Source organism: Chanodichthys erythropterus, chromosome 1, assembly GCF_024489055.1.
Source record: "Chanodichthys erythropterus isolate Z2021 chromosome 1, ASM2448905v1, whole genome shotgun sequence".
Lineage (NCBI taxonomy): Eukaryota > Metazoa > Chordata > Actinopteri > Cypriniformes > Xenocyprididae > Chanodichthys > Chanodichthys erythropterus.
This window is the reverse complement of record NC_090221.1, coordinates 13,891,362-13,904,399: the sequence shown is the minus strand read 5'-3', so window position 1 is coordinate 13,904,399 and position 13,038 is coordinate 13,891,362. Positions and strand designations below refer to the sequence as shown.

The 13,038-nt window shown below is 38.8% G+C and overlaps 1 protein-coding gene across 8 annotated transcripts in view; it reads right to left on the bottom strand.

Annotated features, from left to right (window-relative positions):
- The window catches only part of diaph2 (diaphanous-related formin 2), a 456,526-nt gene that overhangs the window by 48,753 nt on the left and 394,735 nt on the right, over positions 1-13,038 (bottom strand). For all 8 annotated transcript variants that reach the window (XR_010895340.1, XM_067388324.1, XM_067388359.1 and 5 more), the window contains one exon: positions 507-599. Coding sequence is in view for 7 of the 8 variants with exons in the window: in XM_067388324.1 (XP_067244425.1) it covers positions 507-599 (93 nt within the window). In the remaining variant the exon portion in view is untranslated. The remainder of the gene's footprint in view (positions 1-506; positions 600-13,038) is intronic.

Here is a 13,038-nt window from a genome sequence, read left to right as displayed (position 1 = left end):
ATTACTGTGTTTACTATATGTTGGTGAGCATAAGAGATGTCTCTCAAAAACTTCTTGGTGTTTTTTTTCAGGCAATTACTAATGGGAAATGCTTTTATGTTTTGATGCAAAAGCACCAATTAATATTATAAAAGTGGTTTATATGACTAGTGCATTATATAAGTCTACTGAAGCCGCACAACAGGTTTGTTTGAGGAAAATAATGAAACTGAAGATACTTTTATGTTATTGCACCATTTTTAAAGCAAGAAAGCTCTAGTGCTCTTTCTTTGTAATTGCATTAAACAACAACAACAACAATAACAACAACAACAACAACAACAACAACAACAACAGGTACATACTTCAAAATGTCTCCTTTTGTATTCCATGTCAGAAAGGTCATACAGGTTGGTAAAAATATGAGGGTGAGTAAATGACATAATTTCCATTTGTGGGTGAACTATTCATTTAAATGCATCTGCAAATTTAAGGCATGAGGAGGTGCAGGTATAAAGCAGTCTTACCATTGCGTGGGGTTCGTTTCCTCCGGTCACGGAAGGCTGCTCCAGACTGCAAGGCCTCCATCAGGCTGTCCATCACACCCGTCTCGTCACCTTCTGTAGAGAGGACAAAGTTGCCTGTCAGAGCTCACTTTCATGTAGAAAACATTCACATATACTCCAACTCACACAGCCACACAGTGTTGTCAGGCTACAATAAACCGTGTGGGAGTAAAAGGAAAAGCAAAAACAGAACAGCAATAAGGAAAGGCAAATGGGGCAGAGGGCAAAGAGAACAACGTGGCTCCCTAAATGCACGAACGCTCTGAGGCGGTGGCTAACATATGGAGAGGAGCCAGAGGATGAAAGTGTTCACTGATGGCCATTGACAGGTATTCGCTCTGTGGCTTGCACAGGGGAGCTAAGTGCTCTTTACCAAGATTTAGTGTGGAGCCGGTCAATACTGGGGCTTTTTATCATTGTTCGATGACAGTGGGATGTGCCTTGAAAACGGTCATGCCACCGAAGTGCAACGTGTCTTCACGGCAAATAGGGCTTGACTTCTAAAAGACAATGAGATGAGCGGCTCACTCAGTGAAAGGACAAATCCCACAATCAAATTTTGGATTTATTTCATTTCTAGTAGAATATGGAGAAATAAGAAATATGAATAATCCTTGAAATATGATGATCCTCTTTGAAACAGACCTCTTTCTTAAAGGGGGGGTCTAATGCTATTTCATGCATTCTGACTTATTTATTTGTTGGATTCTCATGCTAAACATGGCCAAAGTCTCAAAAAACGAGTCGGACGTATCACTTGGAACTTTTGGTTTACACTTTTGGAAAAGTATCTGTTTCAAAAATACTATTTAGATTTCTCACAAGATAACCTTGAAAGATAACCTTGCTTCCAAAAGAACTCAGCATTAAGTGGAGCTGAGAGATTTGTGCTCACACATTACATTGATGCGCTCTCGATATCAAAATAAGGACAAAGTTGTGTCTGATAGTTGTTAAAACGAATGGAGGATATCTTGTGTTTTTCCGTGGCTGCTCGAGCCCTCAGGATCAGCACTTATGGTTTTATAAACAAAGCCCAGTTCTACGCTGAATTTAAAGATCATTTGAAACTCAAAGATGGAGCGTCTAATGATCCCGGTCATGAGTTGGAACCGCAGGTGGTAAGTAAAACTGCTTCAAATGTCTGTTTAGTTGGCAATAGGCACCTAAGTGCATTTAATGTAAACAACACGAACGTAGTGAATTCATAAATTATTCATCATTCACTATACGCTATATTCATTATAGTGATTCAAAAGTTATCCAGGGATAATGCGATGGTGTATTGTGTGTGTTTAAATACATTTGTTTAGCTTACCATTGATGTTTTCGGAAAGACTCGGAACAGCAAATCTATCTTTTATGAATATGATAAAACTAAAGACTCTTCTGAGATATGAAGGATGCTATACTACTCTATAGGTACTCAAGATTAACATGAGATTGGCAGAAACGGTGTGTGTTATGTACCCTTTAATATATAAAGACTGATTTATACAGTTTGAGAAAAATAGCATGTGTGATATTATAAGACAACATGTCAGTATGATAAATACATAAAAAATGAAGCATGTACCATTTGTGTACCTTTTGAAAAGGTACTGCCACAGTGACAGCTTTTGTACCTTCTGAAAGTGTACTGTATTTCCTTTACTTCCACTTGCAAAGTTTTAATGCATTTTTTTCTTTGCATGGGCATATGGCACAGAACATCCAAAGCATCGGTCAACGGTGTGGTTCAGAAATAATCTTTTGGTCTTTTATCTGGGTCATCTATCTTTACCCAGCATTAATGAGACCGAGGGTCCCCACTATATCATAGTGGTCCAGCAGAGGCATTATTTTAAACTAGAATCATTACTGTGACTTATTGTTGCGTGTGGGATCGTTTAATCAATTCTTTTGTGTACATGATCGAGTTGTTCTCTGGAAATATTTAGTGAATGGGTTGGGATTTCGACGTCTGCCTTGGCAGAGAGAAAACGTCTGTGGCGGAGATGCTGGTAGCTTTAGGCAGCAGTTTCAGGCGTGTTAATCAATCTTTTGTTTCCTCGCACAGTCAAAGTAGATGACAGTCAGCAAATTGAATTTATAAAGAGGAAGAAAGTTGACACGGCTACATAATTAATTTCAGAAAATGCCACACACTCGCTACAGAGGCAGAACTGCACAAGTGCATTTTCCGCAAGAAGCAGCAGCAGCAGCACAAGCACTTACACATGATACAACTGTACACATTAAACAAAGCCAAAATATTATGATTAAAATGAATAAACAAACAGTAGCAATGGGATATAGAGTAGTAAAATAAAATGATTTGTGCTCTTTTCAAACTTGGCTCCTACTGAATCGTTTTATACTCCAGACCCTTACTCGAAAATCAAAGAAGTGGTTCACGTGTTTAAGAGCAACCCAGATTAAATCAAGCTAATTAAACTAGATGTTCCAGGACAAACCAGAGCAGAACGAGCATGGCTTATCTCTAATTGCTCTTCAACACCTTGGCTGATAGCTTTGCTCATTGGTTTAAACCAGGACATGCATCTCGCTGGCTCTTTGCACTGAGCCTGCCATCGTCCTCTGGAAGCAATGACAGTTCCTAAAGTAGCTGCATCCCAAAGTTTGCGTCCTCAAAACACGTCCACATCAATCTGATGCCCAATCTGGGTGTTCAGGGGGCAGGTAAACATTTATTAGAGGCACCATGATTCCGGAAACTTCTCGACAGCTCCCTCATTTCCTTCGTTTTGGAGACCTAGACATCACAAGGGGCACCTGACACTTTGATCAATTTGTCCTACTTCTTGCTTGCTTAACTGTAACACAATTCATCATCTGCAATGGCCAGGACAGGAGAGCTGGGAAGGCTGGGTTCAGAGGATCTCAGACACGAAAAAGCAAAATTACTAAAACGGGAAACACGCTCCCAAGCGACCCATGACTGCTCCATTAACAATGTCCTTTTGGGCCATGCTTCCACAAGAACCAGCTGGGCTCATGATCTCTTCACATGGATCCGAGAGGAATTGCCAGAGCATGTGGTTTCTCCATCTCATCAGTACAGGATGCATTAAAGTAGGCATGAAACGGAAGTGAAACGGCTTCTTGAACAAAAAAAACTGTATAGCTGGACTTGATTTTGTCTATCGGAAACTGACTGGAGGGTTGTTGTTTGCCATTGCTGTGATCTCATGTGAGTGACAGATTGTCCTGCCCTCACGCCACTAAACAGGTCATCAGAGAAGAGAATAGATGTTGTTTCAGGAGGGAGGGGAAGTTGTTCTGATTAAAGACTATGAAATGTTATAAAATGTGTAAAGTAGTCAAAACAGTGACGGGAATCCATCCGTCACACACACAAACAATCTGTTGTGAGGAGACGCGCATCTGATGCCTGTGATGGGCAAACTCGCGACTATGACAAGAAAACATGCGTGAGGATTCTGTCCTTTTGAGGGTCTCGTCTTCCTGTTTTTGGTTCGGTTACATTTCTTTGGTCCGTGTTGCATTCATATATCATTCGAACCGCACCGGAGTTCGTTTGGAGGCGGACCAAGACCCATCTTTTCAGCGGTCTCGGTCTGCTTGTTTGGTGCTCACTAGGGTTTGGATGGCAGCGTTCACATATGTTCAAATGAACTGCACTAACCGAGCAATCGCACCAGGGTTCGTTTTAATCGAACCAAACATGACAAGTGTGAACACACCCTTAGAGTAACTTGCATTTTTTAGATAATATTTCCAGTTATTTTGTGTATTGTTGCTCTATCAATGAAAATAACTAAACACAACAACACGATAAAACTTCTGTTTCGTATCTCTGAACAACACAATGTTGTTTATTTCCTGAATGTCAGAGTTTTTGAACAAATAGAAAGGATGATTCAACAGCTCACTTTTTTCGTTCTTGGATGAATCAGTGTATTAGACTGAATATATAAAATGCATGTAAGTGAATATTCCTACTGTATCTGTTAGTGTTAATACAGATAGAAGGCAAACCGTCTAGCGCCACCAAATGTCCAACGTTGCACTCATGTTTATATTATTAACTTTTGAACCATAAGGGCTAGAAACTCTTTTTATCCTGTGATTCCTTGTCATTTTTCCATCATTTTTAATTTTCTGAAAAACCTACTTCTTCACACTCCACTAGACCATTACTCAGATTTTTACGGAAATCGAACCAGATCATCTTCGGATCATGCCGATAAAAAGACATTATGCTATATTAATGCTTTAGTGTTTTCAGACAAAACTTGGTTTGTGTTATAGTATCCAGTAGATACCAATTTTGCCATAGTCTGCTTAACTTTATGTCTGCCATTTTGAGTTTCTTTATAAACCTACTGTATCTCTGCAATGCTTTCACATATTGACCCCAAACTTTATGTGTCACCTCACACTGACCACACCACATCAATTCCGTAACAGCGCCACCTCTACTGGTAAATAAAATAAAATAAAGCATTAAAGGGGACCTATTGTGCAACGTTCATTTTTACATGGTGTTTGAACATTAATATGAGTACACAATGTGTAACCAACCACCCTATAATCACAAAAATCCACCCACTCCTTTTTTATAATCCCCAAAAATCAGAAGCAGTCTCTAAAAACACACTGATCCAGTTTTCTCCCTATAGTGACATCATTGTAGGGAAAAGCCCCACCCACTGGTGACGATCTCTGCCCTATTAGCATAGATCCCACCCTGAGTGAGCAGCACACAGTACTCCATGTTTATACCCTCGCTTAGTACTGCACTTTATAATGTGTTTGATTGCAAATCACCTTTCTGAATGTGCTAATGTGGTTAAGCTACCATTGTCTCTTACTGTATTCACAGAGACCAGACCTTGTTATTTTTAACCCGAAAATGCTCACCATCTGTACAATGCAGAACTGCACTTTTATTACTTCTAAAAAATAAAACCAATGACATAGCTCTGATCTCTGTGAATACAGTCAGATACAATGGTAACTTTAAAAACATTAACCATACAGCATGCTAATAAGCACATTCACAAAGGTGATTTGCGTACATTCACAAAATACAACGTGTGGTACTTACATGTTCAGTGAATACGAAGTTGGACAAACAGTTGGTATTTATCAATCTTTGACAATTCTAGTCACTTTGTGAGGTTCTCCACACAGTATTTGTTGTTACCAGAGTATCCAAACCAGCAGAAGTTGTTAAGGCTCTTCTGAAACTGGGGTGGGGAGCAGCAGCTCATTTGCATTTAAAGAGACCCTCGAAATAAGTGTGTTTTTGCTGCCATCCTAATAGGAGCTTTCAAAACATCCTATAATAAATCATCCATGGGGTGTTTTTAACTGAAGCTTCACATTCTGGGGAGACCTGAAACTTATATTACTTATTTTCACCATTTTGACTAAAATCATCGTAAAATGTCTAATTACTCATTGTCGCAGTTGACCTGATGCTCCCAGCCATGCTGGCATGACTTAATGTGCCTTCTTTGTGCTTGGCCTCTTAATTGCTGCTTGCAGCTACATACAATATTTATTGCTGTATTGGTGCATATAAAATATTAAATATAATTTTTCCTTGTGTGAAAAAAAAAAAAAAAAAAAAAAAACACTCTGGAAAACATGTTTTAATTATTTAACTAGATTTTGCTTCTGGGATAAAGTTATGATTACTCTCACTCTTTATGTCATATCAGAGCAAATCATTAATTATTATATATAGATATATGAGAATTAAAAATGTTCAGCCATATCACTCAGCTTTATTAGCATAGAATTGTTTCAGAAAACTAACAGGTGCATAATGTGAAACTCTTCTAACAGCTAGTCTTGTATCTGTATCTCCTCTGTTGTCTGTCCCTTTCTGCTACCGATCTCTTTATTGTCAGGGTATCAGGTGGTTCTTTGCCCCCTCAGGCTCCTGCCAAATGTACCAGAATGCCCTGGGGCCCTGTTCAGTCTCTCCAATATATTTATGGTTGCACTATCACATTTTTAATTAGGGGATAACAAGCACAGCCCTCTGCTGGATTTGTGAACTTCACACATCAGATTAGCTTCCCCAACAAGCACCCTGGCAGAGGATAGGAGCTTATCTTCCACGGCAAGAGGAAGAAAAATGGGGGAGGAGAGAAACAAAGTCAAGTGTCACAACGAGTAAGAAGAAGCAGTGAGGGAGAAGGGTTAGTGTCTTAAAGCACAGGCTTGTGTAGCTCACAGTGTGTGTGTGTGTGTGTGAGTGTGGCATCACAACATCTGGGGGACTGAGTCATGGAGAAGGACTGCCGAAGCGAGACTGTGCAGGTCGTAAAACCCCCAGCGAGACACTCAACAGAGCGGATGGGCTGACATTTAATTATTTCTACAACGTATGCACGTGCACGCTTGGACTCGCACTCTCGCTCCCTTCCTTTCTCATGGCTGATATTGACACCAAGCATCTGGTAATGCCTGTGTGCCACTGTATATGTAACTGAGCTTTGCTAGAACACTGACTTTGCAGCAAATCATCAGGATTAAGATATTATGGTGTATATAAAATCGCCCCACACAACACAATGTTAAAAGAAGCAGAAACTGTTTTTATCTGCAGTGTCACAACGGCATGATCAGAGTTCAGTCTGTTTAAGACAGAGGCGGGCTGAGGATGAAAGGTTACGGTGATGTATTCATCATACATTAACGGCAGTTGAACACAGGCACTTAAAAGAGCCAGATGTCTTTCGTGTCACTAAACTGCCTGTCAAATGCCAAAACCAGCTTTGAAAAACATACATTCCTATAAATAAACAAAATGTAGCAATCTGACTACAGAAATACTGAGATAAGGTAAGATACATAGAAATACATAGATTCAGTGTTCATTTTGACAGCAAATTTTGATTTTTTTTTTCTTCAAAGTCTTCTGACTATAATGCCATTTTATTTTAGTCATCTGATTTGTTTTAGTTTTAGTCTAAAATATTATAAGATTCCAAAATCCAATGGGTTTAGTTAAACTATAATGCATTAATTAAGAATTTCTCTAAAATGTCCAAACCCATTATATAGGTTATTCCTGGAGAAGACATCTATTAACCTGTTACTATGAATGATATTAAAATTTGAACATGCAATAAAAACACAGATTTAACTGCTGTGGCATAAAATTAAATAAAACCACCTCTCCTAAAAAAGAACACATGGTCTTCTTTTCAATGAATGATCTATGCATTTTTATAACAACTTGCATACAACATTATTCTTCAAGCAGACATATTTATTTGTATGAATTAAATATAATTAATCCTTATTTAAGCTATTAAAGAGCAGTGAGTGATTTTCTCTGTCTTTTGTTGTTTGATTAATATTAAAGGGTTAGTTCACCCAAAAATTAAATTTCTGTCATTAAGTACTCACCTTCATGTTGCTCCACACCTGTAAGACCTTTGTTCGAAGATCATAAAACAAATTAAGATATTTTTGATGAAATCTAAGGGTATCTGAACTACATATAGGCAGCAACGTCATTGCACCTTTTGAGGTCAAGAAAGGTAGTAAAAACATAGTTAAAATAGTCAACGTAATTACAGTGGTTCAACCTTAATGTTATGAAGCGAGCAATGAGAAAAACAATTTGTTGAATAAAGTCATTATTTTTGTTTTGTTTTTCCGCACAAAAAGTATTCTTGTCGCTTCATAACATTAATGTAGAACCACTGTAGTGATGTTGACTATTTTAATAATGTTTTTACTACCTTTCTGGACCTTAAAAGGTTCAGAAACCCTCAGATTTCATTAAAAATATTTTAATTTGCATTCCAAAGATGAACGAAGGTCTTACGGGTTTGAGAACACATGAGGGTGAGTACTTAATGACAGAAATTTCATTTTAGGGTGAACTAACCCTTTAAGGGCACAGACGGCAGCAGGTTTGTTAGACTGCTGTTACTTTAAGACTGAATGCTGGGATCCACACTGACACACATCCGATATTCTCGCAACAGTTTACTTTTTCCTAAGACATAACTGATTGTGTCTATGAGAATACTCTTCAAAACAGACATTTATAAATAACGTTATGTGTATTTGTACATTTATGTGCGAAAAGATACGAAAGAGAGCTAAATTCATTACTCGTAGGCTGTCTGAGAGGCGGCTTTCTGTGTGCACGACTATGTGCTTCGGGTGTATGCACAGAATAGATCTGACTTTGGTGTCATCACACTTTTTCAGATCTATCCATATGCTCTTGTTTTTCTCCCAGCCGTTTACTTTTTTGAATGTTTTATGAGACGTGCAACTTATAGTATGTCCGCCGGGTACAATTCAAATAAGCGCGTCTACCACGCAGGATATCATTCTGACTGGATCTCTTCCAATACAAATCGTTCATTTTCGTCAGGTTTTTATTCATTGACCAAAATGTCAATAGATTTTTGTCATAGTTTTTCATCATTCAAAAATGTTTTTTATTTAGTTATCGTCTCCTTTTTGTCTGTGAAAAAAATGTTGTAGACGAAAATAATGAATAAAAAAAGATAAAAGAATAATACTACTAATAATAATTATATAATAATAATAATAATAACAATAATAATAAAAATAAAGGTCTATTGATAAACAAGAAATATATTATCAAAATTTCACTACATCTGTATTGGATACCATGCCTCATTTCTACTTTTTAAACTGAGCCATTAAAAAAAATAAATAAATATGCAGCAGTATCAACAAGCCTGGTTCATAAATTCAACCTGCTATCTGTCCACAGTGATGAACAAAAAACAAAGAGGATTGATTGAGAACTCAATTTCTGTTGATGCTCCTGAAGACGATTGCTCAAACACAAAACTTTTGCCTCTTAAATCCAAACAACAAAGATCCTTCCAGAGGACATTACATCTATTACTGTGTCCTCCCAGTGTCCGGCCTACAGCCACAGACCCACAGTTCTCATTTCCACATTAATAGAAGCTAAAAAGCATCTTGCAGCTCCCTGCTTGAAAAAAATATGAGTAGCATTCAGTAGTCTTTGTCCCTTCTTGTCCTTCAAAATTTTTGAAAAAACATGTTAATCTATCTGTCACCCTGGAGAAAGGCACCTGTGCAATTAACCTTGCGCATATGTAGCGAACAAAGCCCTGCGTTGAGGAGCCAGGTGCATTTTGGACTTGTTTCCTGCCTGCCACTCTTTGTCTGAGAGATTCCCTTTCACTGCAGCTGCAGTGAGTGCATTAGCAGCAGAGTCAACAGTCCTGCCGGTTCCAGCCTCGCACCTGTTATGAGGTGCTGTCTCTCTGGAGGATCTGACACGAGATATGACACTGTGACCTGTCAGCTGGCCTGCTGGAGTGAGAGCTCAAAAGCAGTCTGAGAGAATGAGCACGGACTCAGGAGTAATGAAGAAGATGGATGTGGCACCAGACAGGCATTTTGGAGCGTTTTGCTGGAACAGCTTGATGTGAAAACCCACTTATGTCTGTGTGTAATTTAATTAGGGATGCTCACACATCCCCTCCTTGAGCGGGGCACTCCCTCTTCGAGTTCACATAGGCGCCAGGGGGTCTGGGCCTTAGACAATGAGAAGCGGAAAAGGGCACCAATGAGATTGGTGTTTAGAGGTGGCCAGAGTAGATAACTACTCCACCCAGGTTCTGTCTGTCCCTCGCTCATGCCGTTTGATTGGTCGGCTGGGAGGAGATGGAAGCGGATTAGATGGTGTCGCTATTTCGCAAGAACCACAGACAAAAAACTCCTGCGTCGGATAGCTGTATGCATGAATAAATAAAGAAACGGAAACAAAAATAAAGTGGACGGATGCTGTACGGCTCTGCATTAGAGGATGTCAGAAATGTTTGGTTAGGAAGGAGGAAAATTACAGAGCAGAAGGAATAGGTAAAGTGTAAACTTCAGGAATAGGTCTGGCTTTTAAGAGGCCGAGCCATTTGCATATTCAGCTCACAAGGAGAAGTAAAAGATAGCTGAGGTCTGTCGTACGCGCTCCGCATTTTTCTTGCCATCTTTCCGCATGCTAATGAATCACCACAGTGGTTTATCAGGTTGGTGATGCTTAGTGATTGTTCCCTGCTCTCCTTGCCATCTGCTTGCTGAGATCACAGACCACATGAGCCAGGCTTATCTGAGAATACACTTCATAAATCATCGCACGAGTCCGACACTTACTGTATTTCGTAAGGGATGAGACAAAGAGATCACTGTCTTTCTCGCTATAATGTGATCCCTGTGTATGACAAACAAAACACCTGTGTTTCAAGAACTGTTGTTGTCCTTTCCAAAAACCATCATTAATTTTCTTCTCTGAGGATTTAGACTTTGAAAATGCGATGTCCGGGCTCTGCACAGCGAGCTTAATTATTTTTGAGTGACTGCAGAGTGGCTCTCCAGGTCCGAACTCTTGACGAGAAATTATCAGAATGTAGACCACCCATGGCTGTAAATTAATGACATGCAACAGTGCGAATGTGTGCTCGGAGATTGGGAGGGTGCTGGCGGCGGAGGGATTCTCAGATGTATCCTCTCATTTCTGCTATGACCTGAGGGAGAGTGGGCTAAATTAAGTTAAAGAGGCTTAAAGTGATTAGGACATTTAGTGCTACCCTAATTAGGGTTGGCTGCACAAAACAGCATTACAAAAAGGAGAAAAAAAGTTTCTTATTTAAGGGAAAAAATGACATATATTTGAAGATAGAAATATTCTCTAAAGGAAAATCGGGAAGATGAAAATGAACATTATCATGGAATAATCACAGCCTCTATATCTCTTCATTTCAGAATGTGGAGTCGGACGGGCGATATTAATGGAAACATGATGGGTTTGCTGGATGTCACCATGACTTATACAGATGCTTATCTCGATAAATCAATGACTTCGCTCCTCTCGCGTTATTTAGAGACGGCTAACGCATCTCTGGCCAGACTGATGGTGAAATTCGCCATGCTATCATCACCTTAAGGCACAGGGGCATCCGGCTGCTGATACGGCACAAGCTAATATGCAGTTATTTATTAGAATTGATGCACTACAGCAGATAAGCTTGGCGCCCTTGTTGGCGTCTTTCAAGGTAATGACAAAAATTCACAATGCCAGCAGTCGCGCACTCCAAGATTTCCTGAGTGGAATTTGCTTATGCTTGGGATCCAGCGGGCTTTCTTCGTGTAACGCGGCATTCTTCAAAAGAGGATTGAGCTCCCTGACAGTGGGTGTAAATAACACTGAAGAGCTGATGGGGAGCGCTGATATGCATATAGGACAGACACTCATTTCTCGGCAGCGACACTGAAGCCTGCAGACAGCCCAGATTTAATATGATAGTTAAAATACAGATAATGACATGCCATAGTCGGCTCAGCATTATGCAACGGTACTTATCTGGTCCACTTATTCATAATGACCAACGAGGTAGATGGCATATCTCAATGACTAATTAAAAATCGGAATGATAATTAGCGGAGAGACAGTGGGGTGTGTGGCTTCTCATGGTTTTCTGTTTGCATCACACAGATTAACATATTCTAAAGTCACGACCTTTAACAGAATAACCTTTCTCCTAGGAGACCTGCATTTTTGATCAATTTAAATCAATTCAATTTATTTATTTGAGTAAATGATTCAAAGACTCTTATAGAGACAGTAATTTATTAATTTCCTGCATTAATCTGTGTTTTTGAATTAATCAATTAAATGTATTAGTTCAATGTCACATGCAGAAAGTCGAATTGAAACATCTTGCACCACAAATGCACAGAGTAACAGAATATGTTTATAAATCTTTTCTTTTTTTTTTTTTTTTTTGGTGACCCAACTAGCTCAACATTGCCTCAACCAATGGCGTTAGAATTTTGCGAGGCTCTATAGCCTGATCAGTTGTGACAGAGTGATTCAAATGTGTTTCAAAACATTCTTACAATTTTGTTCGTTGCCATTGTTGGTGCAGAAATGACACTTCACATTTAAAGACTATGTAAAGATGCCTAAAAAACGTAAGTGCACACAAATCACTCTACACGCAGAATGAATTACACTGAACCTATCGACTGCCTGTCTGTGACTGAGGGTGCTGGATGAATGGTAATGGGTTATAGAAAATATTGAGACATAAAGAGCAGTATTCATTCTAAAACCCACTGGTAGACGGACATTGAAAAACAGCTCAACCACACTGATAATGAAAGCTATCATCACATAAAAAATTATATATATATATATATATATATATATATATATATATATATATATATATATATATATATATATATATATATATATATATATATATATAAAGGATCAAAGGGATCATTTGCACTGTCAGACTGAAAACTGAAGCTACTTTCTTCCTGACTCTGGCAGATGTGTGCCAGTCTTATTTAACAACATCATTTACTGTACCATCTGGTTTTTATATGCCGCATGAAAGATGTTATTCCCAATGACTCAGCAAGTGATCACAAACAAGAACGACATTGTAAGTTTGTAACTGACCTATAGATTAAAAGC